At 45.5% G+C, this 16,404-nt stretch overlaps 1 protein-coding gene across 1 annotated transcript in view; it reads right to left on the bottom strand.

The window, feature by feature from the left end:
* The window catches only part of MGAT4A (alpha-1,3-mannosyl-glycoprotein 4-beta-N-acetylglucosaminyltransferase A), a 172,755-nt gene that overhangs the window by 24,103 nt on the left and 132,248 nt on the right, over positions 1–16,404 (bottom strand). The window contains exons 8-11 of the mRNA XM_082245267.1: positions 11,914–11,989; positions 9,398–9,512; positions 7,058–7,188; positions 4,356–4,463 (exon numbers count right to left, since the gene is read on the bottom strand). Coding sequence (XP_082101393.1) covers positions 4,356–4,463; positions 7,058–7,188; positions 9,398–9,512; positions 11,914–11,989 — 430 coding nt within the window. The remainder of the gene's footprint in view (positions 1–4,355; positions 4,464–7,057; positions 7,189–9,397; positions 9,513–11,913; positions 11,990–16,404) is intronic.

Genomic DNA, 16,404 nt, shown 5'->3' with positions numbered 1-16,404 from the left:
CTGTTCCCACACATTTATCAGATACCTGATAGTTATCAGGAAAGGTGATCTTTTCTGGTTGTACCTCAGGGACCGAAGTCACTCGACTAGAGGCTACTTGGCCTACCTGGTCAACCAGATCCGATTCCTGTGAGGTATCGGGACTAATCTTAGGAAAAGGTAAAGGAAAAGATCTATTCAGGGAACGGTAATTACCGCTTCCTGTAGTACTTAAATGTTGGAAGGGAAGAATCGCACCGGTAGTAGTGGTTGATGCTCGATCTAATGTCCTGAATACCGGTGAAAACGTCCCCCTACCCTGAAACCGGGTGGGGGCGCACCTTCAGGCTGTGTACTCCTTAGCTTCGGGTTTGGCTGGGTTGGTCCTTTGCTTGTCCGACCAGCCCCTCTTGAACCCTCCTGGAGGAGTCTTGCCTTTCCCGCTAGTACCAGCCGGGCGCCCTTTATGGGCGGTAAAGAAAGGTCCTCGCTTGTTGCGAGGTCCCTTAGCTTTAGCAGCCTGTGGCAAAAAAGTGCTCTTGCCCCCAGTGGCATCCTTAATGATTTCATCTAGGTTGGCCCCAAATAGACGATTCCCCTGAAAGGGGAGATTTGTCAAGGTCTTCTTGGAACCTAGGTCAGCTGACCAGCATTTTAACCACAGCACACGTCTGAGGATCACCGCTGTCTTAGATGCATGCCCTAATAAGGGAGTAGTGTCCAAGGCTGCGTCACAGATAAACTGTAGCCCTTGTATAATCTGTTCCATCAAATCAGATGTCTCCTGGGGAATATCTTTTCCCCTAAGATCTTGGCGTACCATTTTTGCCCATTCCGTAAGTGTCTGGGAAACTAGACCAATAACAATTACTGGTCTAAAAGCTGACCTTATCAGAGAGAAGATGGTGCGGGACTCTGCTTCCATCTTTCGATCCACCGGATCCTTAAAGGACGAAGTGTCCTCCACTGGAATAACCGTGGCTTTATTCAGCCTGGAAATAGGCGGATCCACGACTGGTGGTACCGTCCATTTCTTAATGATGGATTCCTCAAACGGATAGCGTCTAGCAATACGCTTGGAAATAGTAAAGGTACGTTTAGAATGCTCCCATTCTCCTTTAATCTGATTACCGAAACATTTAGGTACAGGAAAAGCCTTCATCGTCTTGATGGGCTTATTAGTACCAAAAGGAATCTCTGTTTCAGTTGCCTCTGCCGGTAAAGCCTCAAGTTTTAAGGTTTCCTGCACTGCCACAACTAGTGCGTCCACCAATGCTTCTTCCTGAATAATAGCAGGAGAAGAAGCGTCCTCCTCACTGTCTGAGGGGGCTTTACCTGGGATAACAGCCCTTGCAGAGGAACCTGCAACTGCCGTGACCACCTCTGAATCTGAGTCAGAGGTGTCAGATGGTATAGGGGTAGGCGGGGGTCGCTTCCTTGACCCCCGTCCCTGACAGGCCGCCTCCACCCGAGCCACCATAGACTCCAAAATTGCTGTAAATGACTCTACACTCGTGGCCCCCTCGAGGGAAACAGGTGGGGGAATATGTGTGGCAGGGTCCATGATAACTCCAGTTACTTCCTGGATAATATAATTCAAAAATAAAACTTTTCTTTTTTTTTTTTTTTTTTTCGACCCCCAGCGCCACAAAAGCCCCTTAGTGTTACCTGCTAGGGATCCCTATCGATCGAGAGAGAGATAAACCCCCAGGCTCACCACTTGATGCTCAGAGTTTAACTGCAACAGGTTACAGCGCTGTCTTAACAAACAGGAAGTCTTTTGGCTGGCTGCCCAGGAAGAAAGGAGGCGGCTCCGCCCCTCTGTACGCCTTCCGGCGCCTCCCCCAAGCTCCACGAGGTGTTTGGATCACCTCAAACATGGCCGCCCCCATGCTGGAGACACGAGGCTACGCCAAAATGGCGGCTCGTGCGATCCAGCAAAAAAAAATGGCGGCGGCCCGTACTGAATAGCAGTGTGCTGCAGGGCACACAACACTCTCACTGCATGGGGATATGGCGTGGTTGGCGGTACCGGCCCTGGCGGACCGTATGGCCGTTCGGGAGGCCTGCTGATAGCTGGAGATCTGATTAGGAAGGCAGTCTACATGTCCGTGGCTTCTGACTGGTAGGTAGCTTATTCTTAACCCATAAGATTCCCAGAATGCCACAGATTACATCTTTAAAACATGTATACAATTAGATTGTTAGCTCCCAAACCAAGCCTCCTGGCTTTTTGCACACATAAAATCACACTCAAAGTAGGGGGATCTGTGTCATGTTGTAGGATAGAAAGGGACTCTATCTTACCATACAGAGAGGGGCCCGCGTTCACCACAAAACCCGTCAGGAGGAAAGGGGGAACATACTACTCACCATACCGGAACCAGGCGGGCACCAACTCCTGACAGTACCCCTCTCCACCGGGGCGGGAGGGCTGTCGACCGATACGGACGCCGTGACTCATGGTCTTTGGCGTTTCAGCGAGACGTTTAACTCGCGTGGACAGTCCTTTAATGGGACTTTGTCGCGGCCGACCCAGCGCGGAGCTATGGCCTGCACGCGCTCGTAGGCTGAACTGGGGTGACCACCGGATCTCAACATCCAGCCCGTCGCCCAGTTCACAGGAACACTGGAGAAAAAAGCTGTCTAAAAAAATCCTTTAAGAAAAAATTCTTGCCAGGACCTAAGATCCCAGCAAGGTATCTAGGTCCTTACTCCTAACTAGACAGAAAATAACTGATTTGCTGAGGCAGAGAGAGAGAGGATATACCCTCTGGGACTGCCCCTGGGGTGTGGCCAGAGCTTTTTAATTTCCTGTCTAGTCCTGCTCCTGTGGAGGCAACATAACCCGAAGGTGGTGTATCACCGAGGACTACGTTTGTCAATGAGCGCTAGAGAAATTACAATTCTGTAAAATGCAATATGGCTACCTGGAGACGTTCTGTGCACAGATGGTGTACAGAACGCCTCCAGGTAGCCATATTGCATTTTACAGAAAATGTAAGTACTGCAGATTGAAAAGGAAAGGTAAGTTTTAATAACATTCAATTACAATATGGCTTGTGTCACAACTATATATGCCAGCCCTCAAATTTTCCACTCACCTGCTCGCATTTTGCGAGTGAAAAGTGATTGAGGGCAAGTGTGGGGCTGCCTTGGGAGCCGTTCTCCCAGCGATCGCCCAGGGGAAGAGAGAGGAGAGGAAGAGGAAAGCCGGCAGTATAATCACAGAGCCCCGCTGTAACAGCTTTCATTTTAATTGCCGGGTGCTCGCCGTCACACACAGCACTGCCTCCTGTCCCGGCTCTTTGATAGACAGAACACCGGTCCAATGCCGGGACATGTGGTGTCTATCAAAGGAGCCGATCCAAGAGGCGGGACTGTGTGTGACAGCGAGCGCCTGGCAATTTAAATAAAAGCTGTTACAGCGGGGCGATCCCCGCTCTGTGACTATCCAGCTGGCTTTCCTCTTCCTCTCTTCCCCTGCACTGGTCAGGTTGCATTGACAGGCACAGGCGAGGCTGCATTGACGGGCAAGGTGATGAGGCTGCATTGCCGGGCACACATTAGGCTGCATTGATGGGCACTGATCAGGCTGCAATTATGGGCACAGGTGAGGTTGCATTGATGGACACTGGTGAGGCTACATTCATGGGCACTGAAGAGGGGGCATTGATGGACACAGGTGAGGCTGCATTGATGGGCACATGTGAGGCTGTATTGATGGGCATAGGTGAGGCTGAATTGATGGGCATTAATGGGCACTGATCAGGCTGCATTGATGGGCACAGGTGAGGTTGCATTAATGGACAATGGTGAGGCTGCTAATGGGCACAGGTGAGGCTGCATTGATGGGCATTGATCTGCCTGCACTGATGGGCACAGCTGAGGTTGCATTGATGGGCACCAGTGAGGCTGCATTGGTAGGGGTTGGGTGGGGCAACTGGTGGCGAGTAACCCTTAAGGCCTGGCTAGTAGCTCAGGACTTGAAATTTTGAGCCCTGGTATATGCTATATTATTTTTTTTTATTTGCAATTTTTTTTCCCATGAAAGTGGAGTTACCCTTTAAAGTCTCAAGGGTGGCTCCATAGGACACTACAAGGCAATGGAGCCACCCTAAAAGAGGAAACAAAGGAAGGGACAGCAGAATATAAAGCAATTACAGGCTTGACAAGGAAAGCAGACAAACAACTGCATGTCAAACTGCCATGGCTGCGAAGTAAAGCATCATGGTCAAGGCATGTGTACTTGGCAGGTTGTAATTTTAGAATTCCTGGGGGGTTTGGGGTAAAACCCCACCTGTTTTTAGTGCCTTTTGTGCCACCAGTGTGAAAGAGCCCTAAAGACTGTGTGCGGAAACCAAGCTACAACTTACTGTGAGTTTTTGTATTTTCCCTGCCAAAGAAGAGTGCAGGCCAACATGCTGGAACAAAGATGGCCGGAAACGGATTCGAAGATTAGACTTTTGCCTGTCACAATGTTTCTTAGGGAAAAAAGCAAAATACTTAAATTAATACAATGAACCCTTATAAGTACAGAATACAAAAGTTAATTTGCAACAAAAAAAGCGCACAAAACAACTTAAAACCAAGGACCGTGGTTCCAAGAGAAAATCAGATGAAACATTTTCTTGCCAGTGCAAGAACAAAGAAAACAGTAAAGTAGTTGAAGCTTTGCTAAGAGAGACCATTTAAAAAGTTTTTAAAAGTGAAATCATGGGCAAATGCAGCCAATGTAAGTGCATATTGAGTATACAAGCTGACATCACCCTATATACAGTACATGGCAACTTTGGGCAGTCAGTGTTTAGACATTAATAGCACCATGCATACAGTAATCATTGGACAGGAGTGCATGCTAAAAGTATCCCCTTCTAGTTAGGCTACCCTCAGGCCCCTTGCACACTGGGTGTCTGGCTACTGTGCATATAGTTTTGTTTCCAAACATCTCGCCCAGAGTTTTAGTTTGCTCAGGAGGGACAGCTCCAGCGCCATTGCCTGCATCTTGGCAAAGTCTATGGCAAGCTGCAGCTGGAAGGTGCTGAATGCTGTCCTCAGTGGTACTTGGGTTTAGGTCCATAAGAGCAGAATACCTAGTATGCCGAAGACCTGAATTCTGGCCATTTATCTCTGTAGGCATATGACCCTATACATGAGTACCACTTAGTACAGTATTCACGCCCATCCAGCCACAGCTTGCCATAGACTTTGACAGCTGCAGGCAACAGGGCTGGATGCGCATGTCCCTCCTGGCCCTACTAAAACCCTGGGAGGGATGCAGAGTAGCAGAAAAGATGTAAACACACCCATAATGCTCCTGACAGCCAGAAACCATATGATCCTAGCTGCAAAGGCTTTATGTTTCGAGTTAGTTTGGAAATAAAACTTTTTTTTAGCTTTGGTAGTTTATCATACCAAACTTTTGTTTTCCAGCATTCAGTCTGCAAAAAGTTCAGTATCTGCCCCTGCTTAGACTAAAAAAATCAGGGGTCAGCAACCAGTAGTTAGCAGACCCCTGATTTTTTTAGTCTAAGCAGGGTCAGATACTGAACTTTTTGCAGACTGAATGCTGGAAAACAAAAGTTTGGTATGATAAACTACCAAAGCTAAAAAAAAGTTTCATTTCCAAACTAACTCGAAACATAAAGCCTTTGCAGCTAGGATCATATGGTTTCTGGCTGTCTGGCTGACTGGTAGATCGCGGTCTTGGCTTGCTGACCCGCCATCCCAGTGCATCAAACAGTACAATGCAGAGGGACTACTTTTAAAGTTAGAGCTTTAGTAGGGAGCAAGAGCTGCATAAGCCGATGCCTCCTTTGTAGTGCTGGCTTCTGTCCCATGCGGAGTGATACCGTCTACCAGCAATACACTGGGCATAATAGTACATGGCTGCTTTTACACTAATATGCTGTGGTTTACCCACACCGCGGATGCAGTGCAGTGTACCCGCAGCTTTCCTGCATTTTCTGAAAACGCACCAAAACTCCTGAGTTTGCAGATGCACTGTGCTGCACCCGCGGTACAGGTAAACCGCAGAACATTAGTGTGAAAGCAGCCTTATAGGGGCTCAGAACAGTAAGCCCCCGTTCACACTGGTGTGATTTTAGGTGCGACATGCGACTTACAAATCACCCCTGATATTGCAGCTAATGTCTTTCTATGGCACCTTAATAGATGCGATTTCAAATACCGCGATTTGAAAAATACTACAGGAACTATTTTTCAAATCGCGCTATTTGAAATCGCACCTATTAAGGTGCATAGAATTGCAGATGTCAGCAAGCTACAGTTTTTGAAATTGCGCTGATGTAGCGTGATTTCAAAGTCACATTCAGTGTGAATGGGGGGGTAGTTGTTACATTAGTAGTTTGGGAGTGGTAAAACACCATAGTTAGGATGTTTTTATCACCCCCGCCCCAACCGTACCCCTTTTAGCTGCAGTAGCCAGGGGTGTACACATGTCGCAGCCACAGCAGGAGTTATACACCCTATCATGCATGACCCATTCAAGTGAATGAAGCCACTCTGCAAGTGCCCCGCAACCTTGTGCAGCACAACAAACAAGGGGTAAAGCAGGCTTTCTCACCACCTGCTTTAAACTTTGCAGAAGCATGCAGTTGCAAGGCGCTTGTGAAGTGGCCCATTTACCTAAATGGGTGGCAATTGGCAAGCGGTAGTAACCACCAAAAGCAACAGGAGGCTTAATTCCTGCTGCGGCATGTGTACACCTTTGGCTGCTGCCTCAGCAGTTAAAGGGGTTAGGGATTTTACAGACCCCCCAACTTTACGTGTGAACAAGCCTTAAGGGTGCCGCAGCTGAATGCAACTAAGGGCTCATTCACAAGTGCAGAATGCACCTGTTTGAGGCGATATGTTGCCTCCTCACCACCACATTTAAACCCATGATTGACGCGCAATGCACGCGATTGCGACACAGTAGTATGGCAATTCGAGTTTTAAATCAGGTTTAAGGAGGCGACACTGTGCCTGGTGATATTTAACTTCTCCCATGTTTTTCTTCAGGTAGATCTTTACCCCTTTAAGTTTGCCTACCCCTGACATAAATAAATCAACTTACTGCATCTTTTTCTGGGTTGCAGACCTTGACCCATAAAATATGATCCAGGAGCCAATCAATAGGCTTCTCCTTATAGAACATAAAAATGAACTCAACAATGAGTGTTATATCAGGTGCTTGAAACATTTTCCCTGAAATGGAAACAGACAATGCAATGTCACAGAGCTGGAACACATAATGTAAGCCAAATCTTATAGTGTGCTGTACCATTGTTCTACGCATGATTTGGGTAACATTCAACAGATAACCTCTGAACACCAAACTTGTCCATTCAGATTGCGATTTTTTCTTTTCATTCCCCACTGACCGCATTCTCAGAAGGAAGAGATAAATCAGTAACATTAGTTCTCAGCCTATTGCTACCTACAATTAGAGGATTTATTGTTATACGGTCTGATAAATAACCACTTAAACAGAGAATAGAGGAAGGAAATTATGACTCTAGAATGACCACATTTGCAGAAGATGCCACCATACCACTATTTTTGTTATCTACTGTATGATTCAAATGTGTGGTGTGAGAATGTGGAAACTTACATGGATGGACAACTTATTACACATTTGGCTGCCTAAGTTCAATCAAGTTATTTGAGCTTGCAGTTTATGATATGATCTAAATAAAAATTCCCCTGTGAACCAAACAAAAACAGGCCAAAAACCTGTAAGGCATATTCATTATGAAACACTTCAGTACTCACACCTTTGTGCTATACGATTACACACACCCAGTATCCAAAGAATATGTATGCAATTGGTTGCTGGGACACAGGCAGATCCTACCGCCTAGCATCATTGGATGATAGGATACAGGCAGTCCCTGCCACTTAGCGTCTTTGGTTACTAGGACACAGGTGACTTCTGCTGCCTAGCATGCTTAGTTGCTAAGACACATTAGCCCACTGCTGCCTTGTTGCTATGATGTGAACAGACCCAACTGCCTAGCTTCCTTGGTTGCCGGGATGCAAGCAACCTACAGCTCTCACACATTTGTTTTATGTTTACATGCATACAGCGTAACATGTACCCTATTGGTTCCTGAGACACAGGCAGGTCCTACAATGCCACCTAGCATCCTTGGTTGTTAGAACAGTGGCAGTCTTTGGTTCCGAAGAAGCAGGCGGCCAACAATCATGAGGCGGTGGCGCATACACAGAATTACTGCAGCAGTCAGTCCCTGCCACCTAGCAATCTTAGCTGTTAAGACGCAGATGGCCACTGCCATCTACAGTACTTGATGGCTAGGATACAGACGGCAGTCATTCATGAATGACTGAAGGCCAGCCATTCTCCCTGCTCAGGGTGACACACAACTAAGCTCAACATCTAAACAAAGAACTGAAAGGAGCTTAACGAAGTGAATGCTTCTAGATCACAGTTAAAATTCCTGTTATCCCTTTGCTATCTAAGAATATTCCCCGTGTGGAAATATGCTTACTTCAATATGAACTGCAATGAAGCAGAGATAACTATCAGCTTGATCCTTTGGAGGGTGTGTGCACATTGCCTGGGGGTTCACAGTAGGGATGAAGAAAATGTTTAAAGATAAAAGTGATGATATTACCAGGCATTTCTAATAGATGCATCTATCACTATACAGATAGATTGAGTAGAAACATTACTACTGTAAATAGCATTTAGATTATGGAAGAAGACAACCAACTGTGGCTGTAAAGACTGAATGTTTTTTTTAACCTTCATGCATTCTATGCATGAAGATAAAAAACCTTCTGTGTGCAGCTTCCTATTCAGCCCCTCCTTATACTTACCTGAGCCCCATCTTGATCCAGCGATGTCCACGAGGGTCTGCCCGGATCTTTCTCTCCTCATTGGCTGAGACACAGCCAGTGAGGAGGGAGCATGGCCTGGGCCGAGTCGTGCTGTGCATGTCTTATGCTGCTAAGAGCGGCTTGCTATGGGGGCATTCGGCAAAAGTATTTAAGTAATACATGTTTGTTATTTAGGGGGAAAAAAAACACAACCCTTTAATATCACTTGGAAGGAATTTGTTTCCCCTGCTGTAGCAAATAGAATCATGCTTTGCTGGGGGTTCTTCGCCTTCCTCTGGATCAAGTGCAGGTATACAATTGTGTATATGGGGTTGTAAGGTTGGGTTTTCTTTACGGTTTTTTGTTTTTTATTGGTTGAGCAAGATGGACTTGTGTCTTTTTTCAACCTTACCAACTATAGGGTCAAGATGGTGGCATGATCATGCAATGTCATGTAGATGTAAGAAAATGAATGCCTCAGAAACTATATATCTCCAACATGTTTAGCTATACTCTTTGCTCAACCACAGGTAAAATGTAGTAGTCTGCACTCTACAAATTTCAAATTCCTTACCAATGAATCCTAACTGAGAAAATTCCAAAATCATCCAGTCTTCTGAAGATAACTGAAGTGCAAAATTCTTGATAGTACTGAAGTAATTCTGTTTGGCAACAATATCATCTTCAAGCTGTAACAAGGAATAACAAATAACTTTTTATGAAATTAATAATAGGGATTCTAATATACAGTGTGTGTATATATATATATATATATATATATATATATATATATATATATATATATATATACACACACACACACACTATTACCAAAAGTATTAGGATGCCTGGCTTTACAAGCACATGAACTTTTATGGCATCTTAGTCCGTAGGGTTGGATATTGAGTTGGCCCACCCTTTGCAGCTATAACAGCTTCAACTCTTCTGGGAAAGCTGTACACAGGTTTAGGAGTGAGTCTATGGGAATGATTGACCATTCTTCCAGAAGCACATTTGTGAGGTCAGGCACTGATGTTGGAGAGAAGGCCTGGCTCGCAGTCTAGCTCTAATTCATCCCAAAGGTGTTCTATTGAGTTGAGGTCAGGATGCAGGCCAGTCAAGTTCCTCCGCCCCAAACTCGCTCATCCGTGTCTTGCTTTGTGCACTGGTGCGCAGTCATGTTGGAACAGGAAAGGGCCATCCCCAAACTGTTCCCACAAAGTTGGGAGCATGAAATTGCCCAAATGTTTTGGTATCCTAACGCCTTAAAGGAGATGTATGGGCTTTATTTTTTTTCCCCAATTATACTTACCTAGGTGGATGCCACAACTGTCCCCAGGCACCTCTACACTGAGAACCGAGCAATCAAATACCACTGATTGCTCAGTTCTGACAGCTCCCCGAGCAGAGAGCTGCTGACTGTCAGTCGGCAGCTCTCTGCTCTACCCCCTCCTTGCTCATTGGAGCGCTGGGCTGTGGAGGGTAAGGGAGCCGCCAGCTGAGTCTCTCAGTAGCTCGCTGAGAGACTGAGCTGCGTGTCGGTCCAGGCACCTGGCGGATCTCGACTTCCATTGTCTTGATGACGTGGAGCCTGGACCAACTTCTGTGACGTTAGCAGGGAGCGGACTTCAGCCTGCTCTCAGCTGAAAACGGGTCACAGGAGTGCAAAATGGGTTGCACTCCTGTGATCCATAGGAGATGTATAGCCAAACGAGCTTTGGCTGTACATCCTCTTTCAGACTTCCCTTCACTGAACCAAGGGGTCAAGCCCAGCCCCTGAAAAACAATCTCACACCATTATCCCCCCTCCACCAAATGATTGGACCAGTGCAGCAAGGTCCATAATGATATGAATGAGCGATTTTTGGGTGGAAGAACTTGACTGGTCTGCACAGAGTCCTGCCCTCAACCCAATAGAACATCTTTGGGATGAATTAGAGTGGAGACTATGAGCCAGGCCTTCTCGTCCTCATCAGTGCCTGACCTCACTTCTGGAAGAATGGTCAAACATTCCCATAGACACAAAAAAGAACAAATTGGGTAATGGGACTTTTAAGGTGCTGATAAATTATTAAATAATGGAGAAAAAAATTTTTTTTGTAAAAAACATTTAGACATATTTTATTAAAGACAATAGTACAAACATGAATATGAATTCTTTTAAAACATATAAAAGAAAGGAGAAAGCACTTGATTATGTCTGCTCAACATGTTTCACCATCTTGTAATGGCTTCTTCAGGAGACTGACGAACATCTTTCACAAGTTAACATTCTCAAATAACTGAACTTTAGCCCATAGAGTGGAGGAAGTTGTAAATGGAAAATTGCCCTTAAATGAAGGGAGATTAAGTCAACCGCCAAACATGCATCACACCATAGAGGAGGAACAAGCCAAACCACAGGAAAAGCCTTCAAATCAGAAGGTTGAGTTAATAAAACAGCAACATATGCCTCAAAAGTCTACAGCTGGTATAATGTTTCCTGAAGGTTATCTCAAATTGACCGAAGGAGCTCCCCAGGGGATTTCACTGTATTTTAAATAAACACAAAGAATCTTGTCCCTTGCTATTTTAGCAAACCAGACAGGCACAACTTGGCTGGGACAGAGTCAAAACTCTCAAGATGACAATCCTCCAAATGGAGTAAGGTCCCAGGCAACGCTCCTGTGTGCAGTCTCCCTCCAACTCGCCAGACAGCCCAATTATATTAAATTCCCATAGACACACTCCTAAACCTGGTGGAAAGCCTTCCCAGAAGAGTTGAAGCTGTTATAGCTGCAAAGGGTGGGCCAAATCAATATTGAACCCTACAGACTAAGACTGAGATGCCATTAAAGTTCATGTGCGTGTAAAGGCAGGCATCCTAATACTTTTATTAATATATACTGTAAACAGGTTTTACAATGCCAAAGTGACCTCAGCAAGAAACTGTACCCTTCTGCTTACTGAGCACTCCAGAATATTTACTGAGCTACTGTGCTTCACACATAAGGGCACATACATACATGCATAGTAAGATCAAAAGGCTACTTTTTCCACACTAAATTGCATTTACCAGTACATCTAATTATGTAAACAGAAAAGAATTACCTGAATGTAATAAATACCCTTCCGCTGAGCATACATCATAAGAAAGCAATAGTCTAAATTCTGTTTGGTTCTCCATCTGTAAGAAGACAAATAAACATTTGAATATTTTTTTTTAATTCATTTTAGAAGTCCACATAAAATGTGTACTTTAGTGCAAGTACAAACTGACAAATGCCTAAGGCTTCTTTCACACGGTCCGCCTCTGTTGGCGGATCCGTGCTGCTCAGCGGGTGATCAATACACTGATCCCCGCTGAGCAGGAAGGTGACCGCTCCCTCTCCGCTCTGTGTGCAGAGAGGGAGATGTCAGAGCCCCATGCATCTCTATGGGGGAATCGGATGAGAGCGGACCGCCTGCTCGCTCTCATCCGATCCCCTGGACAGATGGAAAATAGGGTTTCCATTCATCCGGATTTCATGGACAGGATCGGATGCGGATGGCAGCGGACATGTCTCCGCTGACATCCGCTGCCCCATAGGGATGCATGGGGGAACCAATCAGATCTGCCTAAAAGACTGACAGGCAGATCTGATCGGATCACTCGTCTGAAAGGACCCTAAACCGGAATATGCTTTAAAGCTGGATTCCAGGTGAAGCAACAAAATAAACAGATGAAATACATACAAAGGAGAGGATTCACATCACAGGGTTTGTATTTTTGTGAAGCCAGTCCTTAATTTATACAGCTCTGCCGCACCGAACAGCATTGTGTAGCAATGCAGGAGACAATATTTCTCTGCTGCTCCTAAATAACATATACTGACTTTGTCCCACCCCAAGCCTGTGACTGGACAGTAAAGGACAAGCAGCAGATTGATGAGCTCATCTCTATTTTTTTCTTGCTATGAGCATATCCTTGCACTGCAGCACAACTGATTGGCTTGCGCTGCTTTTCCCTCCCAAAGCTTGGCTGTGCGGGTACTGAAAGTCAAAATCAGGTACTTCCACTGCATTTATTTTTTTTAAAAGTCTTAAAGCGGTAGTAAACTGCTGGAAAAAAAAAACTGCAAGACAATAGCACATTATGAAATACTTACCTTAGAACTAAGCCCCTGCAGCGGCGCCTAATCACCGCTGAGGAGGCTGACATGTTCCCCCCAGCTTTTCTTCCGGGTTAGCGAGCTCCGGCGCTGTAAGTGGCCGGAGCCGCAACAACTTCACTCCCACACATGCGCGTGGGAGCCCTCCGTTCTGGCATGATACGCCGGACCTTCAGAGTGTATATGCCACTGACGTCAGTGGCTACATGCAGGGTGAATATCTCCTAAACCATGCAGGAGATATTAATTTTACCTACAGGTAGGCCTTATCATAGGTTTACCTGTGGGTAAAAATCACCAAGCAGGGTATACAACTGCTTTAATGAATACAAAGCAGCAGTAATGTGTGCCTTTTATATCTACCTGGATTTTCGCTTCAAAAGTAAGCACTGTATGTATAACTCAAAAATGTGCTGACTGTAAACACACTATACTTATCCATTTATACTAAACAGAATGCCTTTATAATTTTTACAGACACGAAGAAAAAAATGAAAAGCGACAAGCTTCCTTTTACACAGCTCCTGTGCTCCTTTTGTCCTTCAGACTTTAGGAGGGCCAAACTATGGCCAGCAGGAGTGAAAGATTTTCCTTGCATCAGTAGGAGTAAACATTTGATAGCAGGGGTAGGAATAGTGCCCCACTGTTGGTGCCAGTGGGAGAAATGGTGTCCCAATGTTGATGTCAGTTGGCAGAATAGTGTCTCGTATCAGTGGAAGGAATGGTGTCTCGTATCAGTGGAAGGAATGGTGTCTCGTATCAGTGGAAGGAATGGTGTCTCGTATCAGTGGAAGGAATAGTGTCTCGTATCAGTGGAAGGAATAGTGTCTCGTATCAGTGGAAGGATTAGTGTCTCGTATCAGTGGAAGGAATGGTGCCTCGTATCAGTGGAAGGAATGGTGCCTCGTATCAGTGGAAGGAATGGTGCCTCGTATCAGTGGAAGGAATGGTGCCTCGTATCAGTGGAAAGAATGGTGCCTCGTATCAGTGGAAAGAATGGTGCCTCGTATCAGTGGAAAGAATGGTGCCTCGTATCAGTGGAAGGAATGGTGCCTCGTATAAGTGGAAGGAATGGTGCCTCGTATCAGTGGAAGGAATCGTGCCTCGTATCAGTGGAAGGAATAGTGTCTCGTATCAGTGGAAGGAATAGTGTCTCGTATCAGTGGAAGGAATAGTGTCTCGTATCAGTGGAAGGAATGGTGTCTCGTATCAGTGGAAGGAATAGTGTCTCGTATCAGTGGAAGGAATAGTGTCTCGTATCAGTGGAAGGAATAGTGTCTCGTATCAGTGGAAGGAATAGTGTCTCGTATCAGTGGAAGGAATAGTGTCTCGTATCAGTGGAAGGAATAGTGTCTCGTATCAGTGGAAGGAATAGTGTCTCGTATCAGTGGAAGGAATGGTGTCTCGTATAAGTGGAAGGAATGGTGTCTCGTATCAGTGGAAGGAATGGCGTCTCGTATCAGTGGAAAGAATGGTGCCTCGTATCAGTGGAAGGAATAGTGCCTCGTATCAGTGGAAGGAATAGTGTCTCGTATCAGTGGAAGGAATAGTGTCTCGTATCAGTGGAAGGAATGGTGTCTCGTATAAGTGGAAGGAATGGTGCCTCGTATCAGTGGAAGGAATGGTGCCTCGTATCAGTGGAAAGAATGGTGCCTCGTATCAGTGGAAGGAATGGTGCCTCGTGTCAGTGGAAGGAATGGTGTCTCGTATCAGTGGAAGGAATGGTGTCTCCTATCAGTGCAAGGAATACTGCCTCGTATCAGTGGAACAAATAGTGTCTCATATCAGTGGAAGGAATAGTGTCTCGTATCAGTGGAAGGAATACTGCCTCGGATCAGCGGAAGGAATAATGTCTTGTATCAGTGGAAAGAATAATGTCTTGTATCAGTGGAAGGAATAGTGTCTTGTATCAGTGGAAGGATTAGTGCCTCGTATCAGTGGAAGGAATAGTGTCTTGTATCAGTGGAAGGAATAGTGTCTCGTATCAGTGGAAGGAATGGTGTCTCGTATCAGTGGAAGGAATGGTGTCTCGTATCAGTGGAAGGAATGGTGCCTCGTATCAGTGGAAGGAATGGTGCCTCGTATCAGTGGAAAGAATGGTGCCTCGTATCAGTGGAAAGAATGGTGCCTCGTATCAGTGGAAGGAATGGTGCCTCGTATAAGTGGAAGGAATGGTGTCTCGTATCAGTGGAAGGAATGGTGTCTCCTATCAGTGCAAGGAATACTGCCTCGTATCAGTGGAACAAATAGTGTCTCATATCAGTGGAAGGAATAGTGTCTCGTATCAGTGGAAGGAATACTGCCTCGTATCAGCGGAAGGAATAATTTCTCGTATCAGTGGAAAGAATAATGTCTTGTATCAGTGGAAGGAATAGTGTCTTGTATCAGTGGAAGGAATAGTGTCTTGTATCAGTGGAAGGATTAGTGCCTCGTATCAGTGGAAGGAATAGTGTCTTGTATCAGTGGAAGGAATAGTGCCTCGTATCAGTGGAAGGAATAGTGTCTCGTATCAGTGGAAGGAATGGTGTCTCGTATCAGTGGAAGGAATGGTGTCTCGTATCAGTGGAAGGAATGGTGCCTCGTATCAGTGGAAGGAATGGTGCCTCGTGTCAGTGGAAGGAATGGTGCCTCGTGTCAGTGGAAGGAATGGTGCCTCGTATCAGTGGAAGGAATGGTGTCTCCTATCAGTGGAAGGAATGGTGTCTCCTATCAGTGGAAGGAATGGTGTCTCCTATCAGTGCAAGGAATACTGCCTCGTATCAGTGGAACAAATAGTGTCTCATATCAGTGGAAGGAATAGTGTCTCGTATCAGTGGAAGGAATACTGCCTCGTATCAGCGGAAGGAATAATTTCTCGTATCAGTGGAAAGAATAATGTCTTGTATCAGTGGAAGGAGTAGTATCTTGTATCAGTGGAAGGATTAGTGCCTCGTATCAGTGGAAGGAATAGTGTCTTGTATCAGTGGAAGGATTAGTGCCTCGTATCAGTGGAAGGAATAGTGTCTTGTATCAGTGGAAGGAATAGTGCCTCGTATCAGTGGAAGGAATAGTGTCTCGTATCAGTGGAAGGAATAGTGTCTCATATCAGTGGAAGGAATAGTGCCTCGTATCAGTGGAAGGAATAATTTCTCCTATCAGTGGAAAGAATAATATCTTGTATCAGTGGAAGGAATAGTGTCTTGTATCAGTGGAAGAATTAGTGCCTTGTATCAGTGGAAGGAATAGTGTCTCGTATCAGTGGAAGGAATAGTGTCTCGTATCAGTGGAAGGAATAGTGTCTCGTATCAGTGGAAGGAATGGTGTCTCGTATCAGTGGAAGGAATGGTGCCTCGTACCAGTGGAAGGAATGGTGCCTCGTACCAGTGGAAGGAATGGTGCCTCGTACCAGTGGAAGGAATGGTGCCTCGTATCAGTGGAAAGAATGGTGCCTCGTATCAGTGGAAAGAATGGT

The sequence above is a fragment of the Pelophylax lessonae genome (assembly GCF_965119305.1).
Source record: "Pelophylax lessonae genome assembly, chromosome: 2".
Lineage (NCBI taxonomy): Eukaryota > Metazoa > Chordata > Amphibia > Anura > Ranidae > Pelophylax > Pelophylax lessonae.
The sequence above is the reverse complement of the archived record's forward strand: the minus strand, read 5'-3'. Positions and strand labels throughout refer to the sequence as shown.